The sequence below is a fragment of the Carassius gibelio genome, chromosome B13 (genome assembly GCF_023724105.1).
Source record: "Carassius gibelio isolate Cgi1373 ecotype wild population from Czech Republic chromosome B13, carGib1.2-hapl.c, whole genome shotgun sequence".
NCBI classification, from domain to species: Eukaryota; Metazoa; Chordata; class Actinopteri; order Cypriniformes; family Cyprinidae; genus Carassius; species Carassius gibelio.
This window is the reverse complement of record NC_068408.1, coordinates 4,267,078-4,282,384: the sequence shown is the minus strand read 5'-3', so window position 1 is coordinate 4,282,384 and position 15,307 is coordinate 4,267,078. Positions and strand designations below refer to the sequence as shown.

The 15,307-nt window shown below is 37.8% G+C and overlaps 1 protein-coding gene across 6 annotated transcripts in view; it reads right to left on the bottom strand.

Moving 5' to 3' along the window:
* LOC127970340 (fibroblast growth factor receptor 2) overlaps positions 1–9,106 on the bottom strand; it is a 48,223-nt gene extending 39,117 nt beyond the window's left edge. For 2 of the 6 annotated variants that reach the window (XM_052572853.1, XM_052572854.1), the window contains exons 1-2: positions 8,600–9,106; positions 5,960–6,218 (exon numbers count right to left, since the gene is read on the bottom strand). In XM_052572853.1, coding sequence (XP_052428813.1) covers positions 5,960–6,143 — 184 coding nt within the window. In that variant the 5' untranslated portion in view covers positions 6,144–6,218; positions 8,600–9,106. The remainder of the gene's footprint in view (positions 1–5,959; positions 6,219–8,599) is intronic. The other 4 variants (XM_052572851.1, XM_052572852.1, XM_052572856.1 and 1 more) reach the window with 3 other exon arrangements.
* Between the last annotated feature and the right edge of the window lie 6,201 nt (positions 9,107–15,307).

The following is a 15,307-nucleotide window of genomic DNA, read 5'->3' as shown; positions in this document are numbered from 1 at the left end:
TCCTTTATGCCTTTCGCGACGGTGCGGCCTTAGAACGAACTCTACTGTTGATTGATGGGACCGGCATTCATTGCCTTGCTCTTCCGGAGGCCTCTGTTTGTCCAACTGTTATTTAACTGTAATTGGTTGTGCATTTCCCTCTGTTGTACCATTAAAGAAAAACGAGGTCTGCTCCCACTCAAGTCCTGTTAGAAAGCCAATACATGTGGATCGGTTTTTTGTACATACAAACTTTGGAAACTCTGTAGCATGACCAGTGGACGATCGAGTCCCACTAAACTTTCAGTATATAAATAGCGAACAGATACAATGCTAAGGGGAACCGAAGTAAGCAGTGCAAAAGACTAAGCTGTGCATGCTGAAAGCAGAAAGAGCCATGCAAAAAATGCAGAAAAAGGGAGACAGAAGAGCTCTCCAACTAAATAATCCAATTATTATGGTTTTATTATGGTTTGTATGCATTTGGAAGACAACTGTATTTAGAGTAACTTCTTGTATTTTAAATGTTAACTTATTTTTATTATTTTTTTTTCTCTACGTTTCACCAGCAGTGCTCTGAAGAAAATAAAAAAAATTCTTCCAGTTTTCCGATCAATTTTGTGAGGAATTGATGCAAGCTCAACCATCTTTAAACTTTTGAAATGCTTTCATTCTCTTTGCTCTTCAGGTCCAGTACATCTGTTCTTTACTATCAACACCACCTCCTGCTCTTCTGATCTGCTCTTTGACCTTTCACCTCTCACCCTGCCAACCGGCCCCCCGCCGTCCACAAGACACCAACCACCCTCCACAAATCCACAACCTGTTGACATCCTGCAAATTCCACATTTTTCTTCTTGGGAAAGGTCAGAGCAGCATCCTACTCTGCAACAATAAACATAGTCTTTTCCTCATGTGCTTAAACTGGAATAATATATGAAACACATGCAGTGAAAAAACCCTCAAACTCCATTTCTCGAGGTGTGACGGTCTCTGTTCTCCTGTGTTTTGATGGGAAGGCTATGTGAGTGGCGGTTATTATCAAACGGGACGTCAGGAGTGACAGATACGGACTGTCTCGCACTTCACGTCTGATCCACCAAGTCTCATTTGCGCCTCCGCTAGAACAGATAATTAGGCTCTCGACCAAACTGTGACAGGATCCAGTCTGACCAGTTCTCACACTATCATCCTTCTGTCTCCAGCCGCTTGGCGACACAGAATCAAGACCGCTGAGTGCTTCACTGAGTGCTCGGGGTCAGTCGGATGAGATGCGTCTGCGACGAGACAATGATGAAATGGCTCTCTCATAACAGACATATAAACTCCATTTCCACTTGTTCAGGATTTCCCAACCAGGGAGATGCAAACCCCCAAGTGTTCATAAAGTTCCTAGTATATTTGTTAAAGCCAAATGTAGTTTAATTAAAATTTGAAATATTAAATAAAATTAATCTAACTAAAAAAACTTTTTTCCATATTCTTAAGAAGAGTTTTTGTTTATGCACGTCATAATTGATGCCAAATCTAAATGAATAAAAATGCATAATCTTGAAAATACCTGAAATCACTTTCAGGTTAAAAATAGGCATTTTTGCTTTTTGGGTTTTTTATTTTTTATTTTTTGCTTATGCAAAAGTCTTCATTGATGCCTATTGTGATTAAATAAAAGTGCAAAATTAAAAATTTTAATAAATCAAATTTTAAAACATTACTTTAATCACAGAACATGATTCATTTAAAAATGCATTTTTGCGCATGAAAAAAGTTAACATGGATGCCAAATATAATTTAATAAAAATGCATAATTCTTTCATTTAAATTAAAACATCAAAAAATAAAATCTATTTCCATTAAATCTTATTGACAAAATTATTCACTGAATGAACAAATGATGAATGATCATTTAAAATCACACAAAGTACTTCAATTTAGAAAATGCATTCATTGCAGTCACTGCTGATGCCAAATATATTTTAATAACAGCACTAGATGCAAGTCTTACAATTAAATTAAAACATAAACATTTTTTCTAATTTTCTTCCATTAATCTTATGGACAAAAAGATTACTTAAAATCACACAAAGCACTTCAGTCTGACAAAAAACTAGTCAGAATGGTTTTTGCTCATTGTTATGCCATTGCAAAACTATTTTAGATGGTGGATATGGATATTTTGGTGTGTGTCTTGATGATTTTGTGGACCCTAGATATTCTTCAGGTCTTCCTTACACAATTCCAATGTTAAAAAGCATTAGCACACCTGCCCTCAAAAGTGTGGGATGAGTCACACTTCATAGTTTAGTAGTTAGAGTTAGGGGTTGGTTTAAACACAGTGATGCATACTTTAGCAAGCACTGATAATTAGATCAGAGGGGTTCAGCAGACAAACCAGCCGCCCAACTCAAGTTGCCCTGTTCTCTTATCACGTTCCCCTCCTTCCTTATTTTCTCACCCTTCCCATTTTCTACTCCAGTTAAATCCCAACACTCTTCCGTAGCCGCTCCTTTTCTTTCCTAATCACAATTGCCTTTCAAATTGTAATTCTGCAAGCTTTATTGTCATGACAATGGCATGCCCAGCCAAATACCAGGCCTCTCAGGGGCGCCCACGGCAACACAAGCATCCGGGCAAATCTCATTGGCCAACTTTCCCTCCAAAACCTGTGGAGTCACATATAAACACAGGAGTTTAGAGGGGGAATGGAGCAAATTGCTAAATTTAAAATTTTGCACGTAGCCTGCTCTGTGCCATTTGTGCTACAGGCATGACTCATGCGGCTGCTTGGGGAGATGTGCGCTAGTTAGTTTCTAAGTAAATTAAGTGATTAAAATTGGGTGGGAAAAACTTAAAAGTTACCCTTTATGACTTGAAACCACCTAGCAAGCATCCAAAATACTCATGCAAACAACTAATAATGTGCTCACAATTGAAGAATTCCAACAATTACCCATCAAAACCATTTGTGTTTCCTAATATACAGCACACATACACAAACAAAAAACAGTGCAAAGACTGACAACAGCCAGCTGCAACATAAACATTTTCAGGAGAAATAAAAAAACACTTTTAGTTTGTTTAGTGGGAGAGTGAGGCTTTATTCAAAACACAATAAACCAAGGGTGTGAGCTGACACTTTTATTACAGGGACTTACTATCATGATTTAGGACGTTTGGTATAAACAGGGAATGATTGGCCCAGGAAACCCCCGACTGCATGCAGGTGGTCACGCTTATCGAGAGGCTGAGCATCTCTCACAGTTCTGCTGTTTATGCTTTGGGTATTGTCACTGTCATGAACAGGAACGTCTGGGTTGTGAGAAGAAAACCTTCGGGCTAAAAAGGCAAAGAGCAAAGAATTGGGGACAATTCCGATTCCGGAAAAAAATAGCGATGGCAGGAAAGACAGAGAGAGAATCGCTTGGATCTCCAGCCAATGTTTTAAACATCATCAAAGCTCCGTTTGACTGTGTCTAATTCTGTCCAAACCAACAAGGCACACACACACACTAAAACACCAGCAGAACCACTCCAACGATAATAAATAAACCACACAATGCTAATAATAATGATCCGAACAAGCTTATCCGATTCCACATTTTCCACCACTGGGTCAACCTGGCCATACCTCTGGTTCCAACCATAAACCTTATGGAGCGGCAGGGAATGAGAGAATAAAGGGCGAAGATCTTCAACTCTATTGTGCTCTAAGCCCTGTCAGATTACATTTGATCCAAGTTTGCTTTCCCACACTTTCACAATGTGTTGTTTTCCAACCTCTGAGAAGATTTCGACCGCTCTCCCAGCCTTTATCACGTCTACAGAGAAGCCTGTCCCAAAACGTTTAAGCAAAGTTGCCGAGTCAGGAAGGTAATGGAATATTTATATCACATAACTCTCACAGAAAAACCAGCTAACGTTAAAACTCTGTAGGAATTCTAAACTGATATGCTATCTTAAACAATTACCCCTCCCAGAAACACAACCGAGCCCTTGGTGGGCTTTGCATGCATCAGGTGGGGGCTGTTGTAGTTTCCCTCCAGGGGTGGGCGTTTAATGGCAAGTTTTTTAGTTTAACTGATACATACAGTGTTCATAGGAACAAAAAGTAAACATGTTTAGCGCAACCATTCAACTACTTGAGTTGCGTCTGTAACACAAGATACAAGAAACACCAAAACCTCCCAGCCTTTCCGCATCACATGACACCACTTCAGCCACTTAATCCTCCGTCACATGACCTCTCGTAATCTTGCATCATATGATAGGAGAGAAAAGTGCAAATCGTCTTACCAAGTTCTACAACATACATCACTTAGCATTAGAAGATGAAAAACGAAGCCTCTGACTTTGGGCAAAAGGTAACCAGTAGAACAATGCAACGCGATATTGCGCAATAGAACATCTTTTGTATTTGAGACGTTAAGCGAGGCTTTACTCTTAAAGAAAACTTTCATTTACTCAACCTTTTGTCATTCTAAACAAGTGTAAATTTCTTTCCCACACAAAGGAAGAATAAAAAGCAACATATAAAAGTCTACTCCAATTTTCAAATAAATTTCTAACAAATCTTTATCAAAAGACTTAGAAATACGGTGAACATTTTAATCCTTTATTGTTGAAAAATGACCTTAAAAGCTGTTTGGCAAGAGCAGAAATTCTTCAAAACATCTTGCTTTGAATTCGAAGTAGAAAGGAAAGTCAAGCAGGTTTTGAACAACATGAGGTTAAGTAATGTCAGAATTTTACTTTAGGTTGAACTTTCACTTTAACCCTACTAAGGACCTCCTTTAACCCTGAGGTCAAAGGGCATCTGGACAGTGTTGGTTGGGGGTGGGATGGGATGGCCGCTTCCGGTGATTGTGTTTGACAACCCTTTAATTAACATAGTGATTAAAGCCAGAGGAACAAAAGCAGACTTATCCAACGCAACAGTTATTCATTTGCTGCCCCAAACGAAATGGAAAAATCACATCAATAATCGCAGCTACTAATGGTAGAATGTGGCAAAACTGGGCCAGGACACGCCACTGGGAATTCACCCCTTCAGAAAGTGCCCAAGAAGCAAATAAAATGAGTGTTTTTACTTGAGTTAGGAATGAAGACGATGACAAACCACATCCCTTTAACAGGAAGTTAAGAAACCTCCAAAAAGAAGGGAGCGGAGAATCTCTTGTTTCATTTTAATTCAGATCTGAAAGCATATAAGTTTTATTTTTTCCCAAACAAACTAATATGGGTTGGTTTGCATCTGCATGCCAAGCAAGCAGGTATGTGTGTGGTCCTCAACTCTGAACAACATTAAACTCAGACAGATGGAGAGAGAGAAAATATGGGGGGAGAAAGGAAAAGAGACGTTACGAGTGGAACCACAGAAATCCTAAAAGCGACTCTTTTGAAACGAGCTGCTGTGAGTATATAGCATAACAAAAATAATTCCATACATTATGAAACCTCAGGGTTCTCAGTTCAAAGATGCCTGATATAGGCTCAAACCGCTTTCGCCACATAATTATCAGAGTTTCAAAGATGTGCTCCATGCAAAAGTAGTACTTCCCAGGGTTTGCATACAGAAACTCATAAAACCTCCAAACCACACATCATTGCAAACCAGCACCTCCTCAGAACTTTCCTGGCTGTCTTGAAGGGCTGAACACAACCGTTTATGAAAAGCTTAATCCCATAAATCTGCCCTAACTAATGATGCATGAAGCCATGAGGAATCCTACCTATACCACGAGAAATTCCGTGTGGTAATGTTTTGTTTCACCCAAATTCCTTATTTTCCCCAAGACTTCCCCCAATAAAAACCAAATATTTTCACACATAGGTGCAGCTGCGTAGGAGAAGAAGGTTGTTTTTATAGCGATTAAGCAGTAAAGAAGCATCTGTTTTCTTGTCACCGCTGAAGTATCAAGAATTCTGCTTAAAAAAACTAGGAATGTTCCTTGAATGATGTTCCATCGCTCTTATTCCTTACCTTCACGTTGACTCGCAGTCTCCACTTTTTCAGCAATCTTTGACGACGGCCTTGCCACGGACACTGTTGCCAGGGTCAAAAGCAGGAGCGCACCCAGAAGCCACCCCCAGGTGGACATCCCGTCAACAGTGGGCGTGTCTCCCCATCCCCCCCTCCTCGGCCTCCCCCTGGACACGGATCCCATCTGAGGGGCTCCACCCAACCATGAACTGCAGGCTGTAAGGTCGGTCACTCACTGGAATTCCACCAATCACTTGGGCTGAAGAGGACAGCAGAGAGGACAGTGATGGGGCAGGGGTCCCAAAACAAAAACAAGAGGAGAAACAATTAGGAAAAAAGTATTTTTGCCATACACAATCTATAAAACACTCTGGCTAACACACCATAGCATGCCCTACACATGCGTGGGCCTAGTTATGAAAGAGACTGATAGAAGCTAAAGGCCCACGTGTCAAAATGCTGTTAAACAAGCCTTGCCACAGACATACCAAAGCTCTGATGCTTTAGACCTACCTACTATCTGACACCTACACACTAATCAGACAAAGCAAGCACCAAGAGCTACCTGCAACTTTCTACAGAACTGACAGGCCACTAATGTAGAAGACCATTTTCCAACATCACTATTAAACACTGTTTATTTCATCGGGGTGCTAATTCATCTAGCAAACAATCTATTTTTGCTCCCATGTATTCGTTTAAATACATGTAGACAATGTGTAAACACCTTTATCTCACGCATTAAGATATACATTGATCTATTTATTTTTCTAACGATCACTTCACTTCTGTCACATGAGTTGCATTCCATTCTTATTCTAAAAGGAACAACTTTAATGGCAGTTTAGAATTCATTTGCACATTCAAAACAAGACCACTGAAAAAGAAATGGAAACCGCGGGAATCGGTCAGTTACTCTCTGGAGATCTGGCGCGTGAATGCGGTACTGATCTGTTCTGTGATCGTGCGCGTGCATTAATAACATGACTGACAGCTGGTGGGGTTCCTTCCTCTGCAGAGTTTTTTTTTTTTTTAGTTTTTTTTTACCGTTAGAGGTGAGCAATGCAGGATTTTGATCCCCTAACACGACCTCGGACAAGAGCACTGTAATATTCTCATAAACATATTCTCTTTATTATCTTTTATAATCATGCGTAACAGGTTTGATTACTAACGTTGATGCAGATTGCAAGACGCATTTCTGCTCATGTTGGATAGAAACAGGGAGCAATCCACCGTCAGTGCTTCCCGGGTTTGTTGCAGGATTTTGAAAAAGATTTCCCAACGCAATACATGACGTCACCTCTAGAGAACTTTTCTCGGCAAAGCGTTGTTTTAATAGACCGCTGTCTGCGGTTCGTCATGCGTGTACAAGCAATCTGAAGGCGTTAATCAGCGTCCTATTCATATTCAAAACAGAATACACAGAAAGCATGGAGTGCCGATGCAAAGGAAAACACCGATGTTCCCCTAGAATCAGCTGTACTGTGTTTTTGATTACATTTGAATTGTTATTTGAACCTAATGGGCGTTCTTTATTAACCTAATGGATTTACCATGATTTTATTACTGAAGTCTAACTAGATCACTTTGTGAATGCACAGATTTTATCAATTGGTCAAATCTAATTAGCATCTACATTATGATTAAAGTTAATTATTTGTTGAATTTCCAAATAATATAGAGCTTAACTTTGTGAGTTTATCACTAACAGGCTATTAACTAATGAAATCCAAAACCCAATTATTAATAATGGCCAAGTCAATTTTCTAACGCAAACTCATGTCAGTCCGTTTCATTTTTATAAGATCTTTAATTGTGTCCATAGATTTGAGGGCAAGAAGCCTGATTATACTTTAATTGCCACTACAATGATTAAACGACACTTAAAAAAAGGAGATAAAAAAAAGAAAAGGAAACAACAGGTAGGCCAGACTGTTCCAGAAAACACACACACACAAAAGTGGTTGCTTTTTTATTCTGAATCCAGATTTGAATTTGAAAAGATTTCAGTGTTCTAAAAATGTTTAATGCATTAAAATCATACTTTTTGAAAATCAAGGAGGACGCTTGAGGAGGAACTACAAATATAAGTGGTGATTTAACCATTTTGACTTGTTTTTGACTTTATTCAATACTTCAAAACAACAACAAAGAACGTTAATATAACGTTTTTATGAACGTCTACTTTTATGATTTTTTAAAATCACATATTACATTGGCGTTGGCTTGCAATCTGATGTTTCATAATAAGCAAACATTCATAATTTTACACTTTACAAGCTGTCTTTATCTTTCTTTATAAAACATTAAAAAGCAAGCAAGAAAGTGTGCATACGTTTAAATAAACTAAGTGAAAATATTTAGCTAAATAACCTTGACCAAAGAATCTGACATGGCCATCGCTGATCATAAAAGATAGAAGTTATGACATTTTCAGTGGACTTTAGATATAGTCTGGAATATCCAAATTTGTGCCCATTTAAAGTAATATATAACCATATTTAGCAATTAAGATACATTTGCGTATTATAAAATGTAACGAAACACGCGTAAAGGTGCAACAATGAACAAAAAGTTGCATTTTCATGAAAGACGAAACCTCCGCTTAACATATAAACAGAGACACAAGTAACTTACAGAGAAGGAGCTGATGGTGAAGTTCAGGATCCGCATATAAACAGAGAGCTCATGGGCCGAATCCAGTCAGGAATGCGACCAAAACTATTCCCTATTCCCAAATCCAACAGGGCACTAACGACAGGATCGCATACCAATAGCGAGCCACCGATAGCATCCGTGCGTGTTTGGGTAAATCCTTCCAGAAAACGAAAAAAAAAAAAAATACGCGTCCCAGAAACTTTTTTTCGTCCGTAAAGTAGCTGTTGCTTCACCAAACGGCTCGTGCCGACGCGCAGCAGCCTTCAGCTACACGAGATGAGACATTGCAACAAACAGCGAATAAAACATCCATCCCAAAATACACATCCAGTGACATGAGCGCAGTCTCTGAGGATACTGGCTGTTCTCAGACGCTTTGTCAGGTTTACACAGATTTTTTTCTCTCTCCTTCCAACCCCCTGAAGAAATGTCACTCCCCCCTGAAACCCGAGACGTTTCCTGGCTGATAGTTTTTGGACTCGGTCGTTTTCCTCCAATCACAGATCTCAGAGCTGGAGCGAGCGACTCGAGCAGTTCTGCGCAATCCTGCAAAGTTTGTCCGGAACTGGGGGTCTCCCTCCACCCCTGCACGAGCCCCAGTGCTGCAGAATGCCATTCATTAGCTGCAACAGCGCCACCTAGTGGCGGATCTGTCTGATCATTAACCCTTTGGGGGCCCCAGAGACCCCAGGGCCTTTTAAATTGCACACATACTTGGGTCGTGACACTTTCCATTCCATTGGATTTGACATTTTAAAACATTCTGTAAAGGTTAAGAAATTGCATTGTGAAATTTTAAAGATTAATTCAGTACATGTTGAGATTTTTTTAATGCAATAACAGGTTGAGAAATTAATATTGATATTTTCACAAACAACCAATTTTTACTGTACTGGACTATTTAAGATCATCCACTGCTAACAAATCTAACAAAACAGATATTAAAAATTTAGTCAAAAATGGTCAAAGGTTTGAAATAATTCAGATTTTTTTTTTTTTTTAAGAATTCTTACCAAGACTGCATTTGTTTGATCACATACACAGTAAAACATTTTGGAATATTATTTGAAATATAAACAGCATATTAGAATGATTTCTGAAGGATCATGTGACACTGAAGACTGGAGTAATGATGCTGAAAATACAGCTTTGTTTCACAAGAATAAATTAAATTTGAAAAAATATAAAAATATAAAAGTTATTTTTAACTGTAATAATATTTCACAATATTATTGTATTTGTGTATTTAAAAAAATAATAAATGCAGCCTTGATGAGCATAAGAGACTTCATTCAAAAACATAAAATAAAAATATTAATTATTCTAAACTTTTGACCAGTGTTGTATACTTTTTCTGAAAAACTAAATCAGGTTTTAAAAAAGTCTAAATCTGAAACTCTTAAAATAAATTAATACAAATAAATAATTATGTTTTTTTTTTTTTGTGGAATATACCATATTATCAAAAACTGACATGGTCAGATCATAATTTTGTCTTGTTTTAAGCAATGTCATGGTTTAAAGATTAAATATATTTTGTTCATGGATTTATGGTAAATCTCAGATTTCAGAGCTTCAAAAGAGCAGAAAATTGTCAATCTTTCTAATACAAAACGATCAATCAATTTTATATAGCATTTTTTAATCTTAAAAGAAATGGGAACTATAAACTTCCCTTTCGTATGCAAAAGAGCTGTGTAAAGGTTATAAAAGGTTTGGAAAGACACGAGGCTGAGTAAATAATGACAGATTTGTAATTTCCTTTAATCTCTGTGTAAACTGCACTACATATCATCCACGCTGTTGCATACGGAGCCTGTCATTTTCCCAGCATTACTAGCTGTGCCTGATAGACTCCCTCACGCAGCTCCCCCGTGGAGCCTTCTCTGTCCCAGCACTCACACAGGGAGGCTCCCTAATCAATGACCCCTAAATGTCAGAGACTGAGAGGCCCCCCTGCCGCGCTCCACACTCCCCTTCCAAACTGTCTTCTCCATTGGACAGGCCCTTTCACCGATCCGAAGGAGAAAGCTAAAGAGCCGCGGAGGAGAGCGGGATTAGGAGAGGAGGAGGGAGCTGTGGCGAATATGCCTTTCCCTCTTGCTTTTCCTCTCTCCTCTCCACCAGGCTGCCCGAGCCTCCTGCTTTTTTTCCCCCCTTCCTCATAAAAGAAACGTTCCCATTCACTCCGAACGAGCCAGCTAATAAGGCTGTTAAAGAAAGCGGTGAATGGGGCCTTCGATCACGGCTTTTCTTTCTTTAGCCCAGATTCTCTCGCTCACTCATACACAGTGAAGCCATCACACACTCCCATAAAAGGTGACAGTTTGGATCGCAATGAGAGGGAAGCGGGAAAAGGAGGGGACAGGCCACAGGTTTAGGGGTGTGAAATAAAAGATGGACTATACAGTCTTTCACGCGCTTCCCCATTGCCTGTCCCGGCCAGATTTACATTGTTTTTATGGCTGTCTTACAGGCCTGCCACATTTGGCAAACACAATAGGACAGCTAGTGAGAGTCAGAGAGAAAAGGACAGAATTGAAAGAGGTGGGTCACGTCGCGCTGTTCTTCACTCTTCCTCCTCGTCCAGCTGGAGATGTTAGGATCTTAACATCGGTATCAATCACATACAATATATGATGAATTAAAACTAAAAATTATACTAACTCATCTGCAAAGAGAGAAAGCAAGAAAGTGGCTGCCCGCATCCCAGAATTGAATACTAGTTTACTGCACATTAATGCAACATGTTTTCACAAATCACCTCATCATGTTGCATGCTAGTGGAATCCTGGCATAAAACTATATTTGCATATGTTCTGCTAATCTGAACATAGCCAAATGTGTCTCAAATCGAAAAACATTTTTTTAATAGTATGCTATAGATGCAACAACACAGGCTTTTCAGCTAATAGGCTAATGGCCTCAACCCCTGAATCAGGGTTATTATAATTCACTGAAAGTAAATTTAAAACCATAAAAAAAAATAGTTTTGTCACTTTACATAAAATAAACATTAGTGAAAAAAATAATTTTTCAGCTAGTTGCCAAAAATGTTTTTCAAATTTTCGTTTTACTTGATGTACTAAAATTTAACTAAAACTGAAATAAGATTGTGAAAAAAAAATCATATAGACGTAAAAGCTAGTTAAAAATAAATAAATAAAAGAATAAAAATAAAAACCCCAACAAAATTACTAAAACTTTAAAGATGGAAAATACAAAAAATAAAAACGAATTTAAATGTTTAAATGTTTGAAACCTGTTCACAAACTGTCGTATATTTCAGCAGTTAAAGGGATAGATCACTCAAAAATGAAAATTCTGTCATTAATTACTCACCATCAAGACCTTCATTCATCTTTGGTCCTACCATGACCTATGATCATAAGTGCAGAGGACTGCCCCAAAGAGAAGAAATCATTCAATAAAGTCGTTTTATAATTTTTTTCATTGTAGACAAAAAGTATTTTCGTAGCTTTGTAAAATTAGAGTTGAACCATTGATGTACTGTAACATGGACCTTTTTAATGAAGTCCTTACTACACTTCTGTGCCTTGATTGAGGTAGGACCCTTGCTGTCTACAGAGGGACAGAGAGCTCTCGGATTTCAGCAAAAATATCTTAAAGGATAGGTTCACCCAAAAATGAAAATAAGGGTGCATTTTACTCACCCCCGAGGCATCCTAGGTATATATGACTTTCTTCTTTCAGATTAATCCAGTCGGAGTTTTATTAAAAATGGTATTTGATCTGTCAAGCTTTATCCTTGCAGTCAGTGGGTGATGCACTGCTTTAGTCCAAAAGACATGAAACAAAAAGCACCTTTCTAAAAAAAAAAAAAAGTGTCTCACACGGCTCTGAGGGGTGGATAAGTGCCTCATGTAGCGAATCAATGCATTTTTGTAAGAAAAATATCCCTATTCAAAATGTTATAATCACTTGAATCTACCTTGTGAGCTTCTGAGTTGTGAGATATAAACTCAGAATTGTGATATAAAATGTTGCAATTACTTTTTCTTTTTTATTCCAAGGTAAAAACAGGCTTCCAAACAATACTGACTACACAAGTAGAACACATTTATAGAGAACTGTTTAACAAACATTTTACACAGATTCATTCTGTTCGTGTTCTACGAATACAGTTAGTACAGGTATGCAATTTGGAAAGCAGCTCATGACATAGCAGTAGAATGAGAAAAACACACCAACACAAACACTGGTCATTTATTTAGTCAATAGATAATCAGAACACAGCCTAACGGATGCTTAACGTTCATTACAGCTGAGTCCTGCTGTTATGCTAATGTTGAGTGATTTCAGCGAGACCGTCGACACTACGGTGTTATTCTACCTCCAGCGGGAGTCACATGACCGGCCTGCTGCGTGCTGCCCTTCTGTCTACTGACAGCAAAGTTATGATTTATGCCAGACAATTGTTTGGTCAGCTTTTGGTTTCAAAACAATCCTAGCAAAATGCAGAGTTTGTTTTACTCAGAGAGGAGACGAAAAGAAAAACCCTTCACACGGAGAACAAACACTCACTCCCAGCGTCACTATGAGGGCAAGAATTCTTAGAAAAACATGATGTCACGTATCTTCTCCCCGGCAACCTGCATGAGAATAAATATTCATTATGATCATTAAGAAAACACTTTAAACAGCGTTTGGTGCATTTTGACTTAAGGTGTGCCAAGTACCTGAACTCCTAAATTATAGAGAACAAAATAATTGTAGGATAATGTCTGCGTAGGTGTTCTTTGCCATGTTTTGTGTAATAATCCTCTTGTAATGGCACATACGAAAGTCAACCATGCACAAGTACTATAGTTAGGCCTGATCATTACTTAGTATAGAAGAGCTATAGAAGAAAGCTTAGATAAAGGTAATGTGAGTGATTCATACACATGCACAACTCTCTATTTGTTATGTGGCTGTTCGCTGGTCTGAAAACGGTCCTGCATCAAGCCTTTAATGTCTTGATAGTGCCATTAGCCGAATGACTTGGGACCAAACCTACGAGGAAAACTATATTTTTAAAATGGTCGTGGTTCACCAGTGACACTTACTGTAAGTAAAAGGTGGAAAAGTGTGTGAATATGATTTTTTGGTCTTTTAAATAGCACTCTTTTATATTTATATGAATGACAAAGCCAGTTGAGGAGCTTGTGGTGTTCCTGACTGTGAGATTGGCACTTCTGGACGTAAGCGTTAGCAGTAAATGACCCTGCGGTGCAGCTTTAGTGATGCCATTAGTGGTTGTGGTGATGATCTCAAACTGCGGTCCATCAAGCGTTATATGTCGCTTCCTTGTGGATACAGTAGGCAGAACAAAACCTCGTTCAGAGTTTAACTACCATTTAGGAACCGAAAAAACACATTCATTTAGAAGAATTACAATAAATTAAGATTATGTAACAGAATTTATTAAACTACAGATTACATGATCCGCTACAGATTAAGAAGATCACACAGGTCCTCACAGGTAAAAATAAACAAATAAACTAACAATGCTTTTGTGAAATATAAATAGACCTGTTTTCATGTATATAAGCAATAGAAAAGTTTTGATCAGGTGTATCTGAAATATGAAGCGAGCTGCCAGAACTGTTTGGCATCATTTTGGGGAGCATTTCCAATGTGTGGAGAATAAAAGTGTAAAACATTGGATAAAAGCGTCTGCTAAATGCATAAATGTACATTTTAAAATGTAAATTTTTTACATTACATTTTTTTAATTTTATTTTAAATTTAATTTAAATTTAAATGTTAAAATTAAATTAAACTGATTTAAATTAAATTCTTTTTTAAATTAAATTATTTTTTAATAAAAAAAATTAAATAAAAAAAATAATTAATTTTTTTTAATTAAATTAAAATACAATAAAATGAAACATAAAAACATTCAAATCATGGTATTTCTTTTCTTTTCTTTTCTTAGATCTCTTCATGAATTTTCCAATCAAATGCATTGATCTGTATGAATTTTATCACCAGCTCTGATACTAACAGCGATGAGTTGAGAAACCAACCCTGTTCATTCCAGGAAAGATCTGTGGTTTGCAATGCAATACAAGATCTGGGTTTGTTCATAAATCTAAGAACTGAACTCAGTTGAACCTTTGTGTTTCAGTAGTTTTATCTCTCAAGTTTCAGTTATCACTAGTTAGTTTTGTAAACAGTGATATAAGTGCAAATAGTTAGAATGTTAAATGTAATAAATTAAAGATGTTCCATCTGATTTTCACATTTTCTGAAGGAAATGTGAATTTAAGTTGTGTAACATACATCACAGAGCAGTGCAAAATATGTCAAATCCTTCTAGTTTTTGCATAAACTTGTTTCTAGAAGGTACTTAAATACATTAATATAGTCCATAATAATATATGCAGATTTTACAGATTGATCAGGCCCCAAATGAGAAATCTGCTGCAGAAGTCTAGTGACAGGCATGCAAAATATTCCAGGCACTCCAGAGAGCAGCAGCCAAGACATCTGAAGAATCTGGACACTTCACCAACACACACACACACACACACACACAGAGAGAGAGTTCTAGGGCTGGATGAGAAGAAAGGATGAGGGACTGTTAATGCACGGAGATGACAGGAAAGTTCAGAGGTTAAGAACCTTCATCGCTACAAATCACCAAAGACTGACATTTATGATGCGTTTAAGACAAAGGCT